The sequence below is a fragment of the Sinocyclocheilus rhinocerous genome, unplaced genomic scaffold (genome assembly GCF_001515625.1).
Source record: "Sinocyclocheilus rhinocerous isolate Xijiao unplaced genomic scaffold, SAMN03320098_v1.1 scaffold407, whole genome shotgun sequence".
Taxonomy (NCBI): Eukaryota; Metazoa; Chordata; class Actinopteri; order Cypriniformes; family Cyprinidae; genus Sinocyclocheilus; species Sinocyclocheilus rhinocerous.
The window spans coordinates 242173-248023 of record NW_015633444.1 but is presented as its reverse complement, the minus strand read 5'-3'; the positions used below and the strand labels follow the sequence as shown (position 1 = coordinate 248023).

Below are 5851 nucleotides of genomic sequence, written 5' to 3'. Positions count from 1 at the left end.
GTCCAAGTCTTCTCCGTTTTTAGTGTATCTCTGTGGCAGAATTACAGCGCCACATGCTGGTCTGGCATGTATACTACATCGTTTTGTGTCGGTTTCGTGGTTTCGTGTGGACGCCGATATTTCTTGAGACGAGGGGAAAAAAAAGATCGGATAGGGAAAGCTCTGGCTTCGTGTGGACGTAGCCTTAGTTTTCAGATTAAAATGAGATCAATCTACCTTTTTACAAAGTTATGGCCAGTCTTGAAGAAAGACTAGTCTTAGCAGTTTATGCAACTTTTTAATGTCTGTTACAAAAAGTAGATGCACCGATCGACCGGCCAGGGACTGGAATTAGCCGATTTTCTGCATGATCGGCCCGGACTTGGCTAACTGCTAGTTGGTCACACTAGTTCGTAAGACACAGTCCTATGTTTATGCAACTGGTCTCAGCTCCTTTTGCTTGAAGGTTGGGACACGTCACACCGGCATTAGGTGGTAGAAGAGTTGTAGTCTATCCAGCAGGTTGAAAAATGGTAGCGGTAGAGCTGAAATTTAGCCAGTAGTAGATGGCTGTCTTAAACATAATGAGACTGAGGTAACTCATCCCACACCATTGGCCTCCTCCCCATGTTAAATATCAGCAAAACCAGTTATAGCAACCCTGAACACAGGTTAATGAGGCTTTCTCTTTAAATTACACAGCTACTGCCAAAATACAAGCAAGGGCATCATAAGTCTCATTTAGCTATACAACACTAATGCTGCCTTGCCTGTATTGTAAAGGCCAAGAACCGCCATCTGACTGACATGAAAAGCAACAAATCACTGTTCAATTTTTGCACCATTTAGGGACGGGTTTATCTGAAAAACTAGGTACCATTCATAATAATTTCACAATTTCTATCCATCCAATAAATACTGATCAATTCACAAACAAGTCAAAACAAAGGCGAACATACAATTCTGCTTATGGATGCCTAGTTTACATAGTACCATAGTACATGGTTAATATTTGGCAAACTTTGGCAAATCCAGGACTTAGCTGGTCCGTGCTTTAATGCCTCATCTGACAAAAGAGTGGTCTGTTGTCCGAGCTTTAAAAATAAGCATGAACTTTTCTGTCTCTCACTTTCTCTCTAGCTCAGAATGGCACAAAGCATCAGATGACTTTTAACGTGTCAGAGATGAAGCAGAGTATTCCAGACCACCGGCTGCTGTCTCAAGCCGAGTTACGGCTTCGGATTAAGAACCCTACAATGGACCGGGAGCAGAGGCTGGAGCTGTATCGTGGAACGGGCGATCAGGCTCGATATCTGGGCACCCGCTTTGTCTCCAAGGCCTTGTCTGATCGCTGGCTCTCGTTTGACGTAAAACAGACGATGATAGAATGGCTGCAGGGCTCAGGTAAGGTCATGGCAGCATTCAGCTAACACCAGCTGTAGTTTCCCAATTGCGATTGATGAGTGTATTTGAGATGTGCTCATAAGAATGTATTCCTAAATTATGTTCCACATAATCTGTTTGGTTAAAACAGTCTACCTTTTCTTCAGTGTCTATATAATGTTGTGATAACCTCACAGAACCTCAGCGAGACATTAATGCAGAATTCTGTTATTGGTGCTGAAATGAGAACAAATAAGAACTTGCAGACCACAGTACACATAGGAGCATAATAATCATGATGGTACATGTTATACTTAATAAACAAGGAACAAGAGGCTTTGCTATATTATGAATATAGTCATAACTGTAGTAAGCACCATAATTTGGATGAAATGTTACTTGCACTAAAATATATGTTAGGGAAGTGAGCAAATCTGTTTTATTAGTGGTGTTTGCTAAAGCATTATTATTATTATTATTGCTCATACTTATGATTAGGGATTTGAATAAATCCGTAACACTAAGTATTAAACTTTGCCATATAAATCATTTTGCATTCTTTGTGCAACAGACATGAATAATTCTTGATACTGTTCAGAGAGGTGTACTGTTACTTATAAGTGTTTGGATCTGGCGCATAAAAATTATTGAAGGAACAGCACAATCTTATCTACGATGTCATGATTTGAGGGTGGGCTTTTTCCAGAACACTATAATTATGATAAAGAATTTTTGCACAAACAAGCACCACTTATATTCGGAAAATGAAAAACTCGAGCCGTAACTATGGCAATTTCAGTATGTTTATTCAGAGTATTATTTTTCATAACAAATATTGTAGTTTGCCTTAACCTTGTGGGCAGCCATTTTCACACAAGTGCCTTTCACAAAACTTTTAAATGTCTTTTATAACCTGTTAACTGCTTGGCTCTCTTTTTTATTGCCTTTTCCGCATCACATATTTTAGTAATACGTTTAATCTTTCAAAAATCATTTGAAAGATTAAACTCTCAAAATTCATCCTATGAAAACCATTTTGAAATCGGATTTTGCATTACCATGGAAACGGTACTTTAAATCTTTTTAGTGGGTGGTGTCAAGTGTCATATTACAAAATTTGCTACAGTATTTTATAATCAAAACTTTGTCTAACCTTAACAAAACATATCATTGGAAAGGTCTGAATCTCAGGGTTCCAATATTTTGCAGTTTGTTTGTTGGTTGGTTTATTTTATTTTGTTTTATTTTAGTAATATTGTGACAGAAATGTATACATTTGTGACAGGAAAATGCATTAAAAAAATTCAGTGAAGTCATCCAGTGGCTATTTTTGGTATAGCGCCTAAACAAAATCTTATTTTTCGATTTTTGTGATATCAACTTCAAATTTGGAACATAACTTAGTAAGACTTATTGCTTTTATTTGATAACAATTATAGATTCCAAAATATTTTTTCATATTTATTTTAGATCAAATAAAAACATACAGTACATTTTCTTTACAGTAAACTAAAGAGACCGTAGTTCTGTATTCCAAAAGCGTTCATGAATTTACCAACCATTTAAGTTCAGATGCATTTTCACGTCTATGTTCAAAAATGGTTAAAAGGTTAAAGACACAATAAGACATGATTTTTATTATTTTTTATTATTTTTAGTTTCTCATTTGAAGCGCTTACTTGTCTTTTGGAAGACTGTTCTGAAACACAGTTTTGTCTCCCTGAAATCTTGTAAAAGTCAGCCAGTTAGATTTAGACTGAGAGAAAGCGTCTCCAGTTTAGTGTGCCGTATGCATCAGACGGTTAGCTAACAGAGCGTGGGCTCTCTGCCGTCTGAGGCTGAGACTAATCGTTTCCTGTCTTTTCTCCAACTGTCATGTCTAATAAAGGTGAAAAAGTTCAAAAACAGAAAAAAACAAAACAAACAGTTTAACAGAAGTCAGGGTTCATTTAATTTAACCATTATAATCCAGAGATATGAATTTATGTGTTTACAGTCTTACTAGAAATACCACGGTTTAACCATGGCCACTATTCACAGAATTGTAGTAAAGATTTGGAAAGCTAAGCTTCCTTTCCTTAATTTGAAAGATTAAATAAATGATGGTATCTTAAGAAAAACTGGCTGAATCAACTACATAATTCATTCTGAATAGACTTGATTAGTATGTGACCAATGTTTAAGGACCCATTTATTTCCATCTTTGATGTTAGTGCATGTGTTAAATGGCTTATACAGAAGAGTGCTGCAAAACCCAAATAAACTTTGTGTGTGTTTGTGTGTGTTTAACAGAAGAGGAAGAAAGTTTAGAGCTGAGGTTATACTGTGGCTGTAAGACAGACCAGCAGAGTACTGATAAGTTCCTCTTCATGATATCAGGTATGATAATCTCAATCATCTGAAACCTAGTGCTGGAAATGTATGCCTGAAGAATCCAAACTGATATAATCTTTGATGTAATCTTTATCTCTGTGTACTCTATGTGTGTGTATTTTAAGGACTAGACAAGCAGAGAGGTGACACTGCTGATCTGTCAGGGATGATGGCAAAGCCTTATATTCTGGCTTTATCTTTGCCTTCTAATGGCAGCTCCCTTGCATCCGCTCGCAGGAAACGCGCTGTTGGCACTGATGAAACTTGTGATGAGTAAGTCTGTTTGCTCTCTTCCACTCTTTTGTTTTATTTATAGATACAGTATAGGAGTACATATAACAAATACTTATCATCTTCTCATGTGGACCAAATTTGAATGTCCTTTATATTGTGGCATTGTTAAATTCTTGATTCTGATTGGCAGTGCTGGTTCTAGACTTCTGGGGCCCCTAAGGAAAATTTTTATAAAAACCCCAAAATGACCCCGACCCTTTCTGTTCTTTCCGAGCAGTTTCACTAGATAAAAAGTCAAGACAAAATATACTCAAGATAAAAAAAAAGAGAAAATTACAAACAATATGACAAATTAAATATAAAAAAAGATACAAATTATATTATAAATTTAGCCTACTAAAATAATAGTAATTTAACATCATTAAATATATAATGATTGTTATTAAAGTTACTAAAATTATTCAGTGAAGAACATTAAATGACAGAGACAGCAGCAGGTTTATTAGGCTGCTGACACTTTAAGACAATACTGACAAGCATTCGATTATTTTCCCAACTGTTAATATTCACCCATAACTGAGTGCATTTAAGTAAAAACTCACCGAGATGGACATTTTGAGATATTTTTCAACAGGACTGCCACACAGTCCACCGAACAACCAGGAAAAAAAAAGACAAAGACGATCGAATTGCTGTTCATGCAACTGAATGAAATGTCGATAATGGAATAAAATTATGCATGAAAATTCCAGCAGGGAAAAAAAACCTGAATAGGGCAACTGTAATTCAATAATTCAATATCCCACTATCAATTATTTCTATGTAATAACGAGGCATAAAAATCTAACTGAAGGCACCACTGAACACACAATAATATAATTAGACTCCCTCTTTCCTAACATTCTCTGGCAGAAAAACCGAGACCTGCTGTATGCGGAAGCTTTACATTGACTTTCGGAAAGATCTGGGTTGGAAGTGGATTCACAAGCCCAAGGGATACTTTGCCAACTACTGCATGGGCTCCTGTACCTACATCTGGAATGCTGAGAACAAATACTCTCAGGTAGGGTGTTTCACCTCTGTCCCAATTGACCAATGAAGCTGACACAAATGTCTTTAAAAGTGTGTACTTCACCAGGGAGTGTGTAGCAAAAGCTGCAGTATGTCAGAACATAACCAGGCCAAAGTGGGATTTGACTTTTTTGAGGTTTTCTGCACAATTATTATTATTATTATTATTATTTATTTTTTTATTTTGTTTGCACAGAGCACATCTAAAACTACCTTACGGCATTATTACTGAACTTTACATTTACCTGGACAAGCTGAAAGGAATCCTGTGCAAGGGCTTATGCCAATATTAGCCTAAAATCACGTACAGAAACACCAAGTGTATAGTGCAAATGCAAATATCGGATATGGGTCACTTTTAAAAGAAGATGTAAGCTAGTCATCAGAAAAAAATTGGATACAATCCACAAAGTGAAATTGGTCATCAAGTACTGCAGTGAAAATGTGGCCTTAGTTTTCCTGCCTGCACCATTTGCTTGCTCTGGCTGGTTCCTGTCATGTCTAGAGCAAGGATACACAACACCATCTTAAGAAACTGAAGACAGATTTCTTTGAGTTGGAATCTACATAAAATTGATTCCTGTGGCTGTGTGCAGTACATTCATTTTCAATGCACAGGTACAGTAATATCCAGAGGGGAATTTGGGGAGGATAGAGAAGAAGTGCAAAAGTTTGGCAAAAACAAGTTTTGAATGACTAGTTACCCCAAGGGCTGAAAGGCCATACATTTTATGTCATTACATCTTCAATTATAACAGTGATGTTCTTTATTTTTTAGCTTTTTGAGGTGTACCTATGTGAGCTTTAAATT

The 5851-nt window shown here is 36.5% G+C and overlaps 1 protein-coding gene across 1 annotated transcript in view; it reads left to right on the top strand.

Moving 5' to 3' along the window:
• LOC107744019 (transforming growth factor beta-1-like) overlaps positions 1 to 5851 on the top strand; it is an 18368-nt gene that overhangs the window by 8941 nt on the left and 3576 nt on the right. Inside the window, exons 4-7 of the mRNA XM_016557475.1 lie at positions 1120 to 1383; positions 3655 to 3741; positions 3861 to 4008; positions 4882 to 5032. Of these exons, the coding sequence (XP_016412961.1) occupies positions 1120 to 1383; positions 3655 to 3741; positions 3861 to 4008; positions 4882 to 5032 (650 nt within the window). The remainder of the gene's footprint in view (positions 1 to 1119; positions 1384 to 3654; positions 3742 to 3860; positions 4009 to 4881; positions 5033 to 5851) is intronic.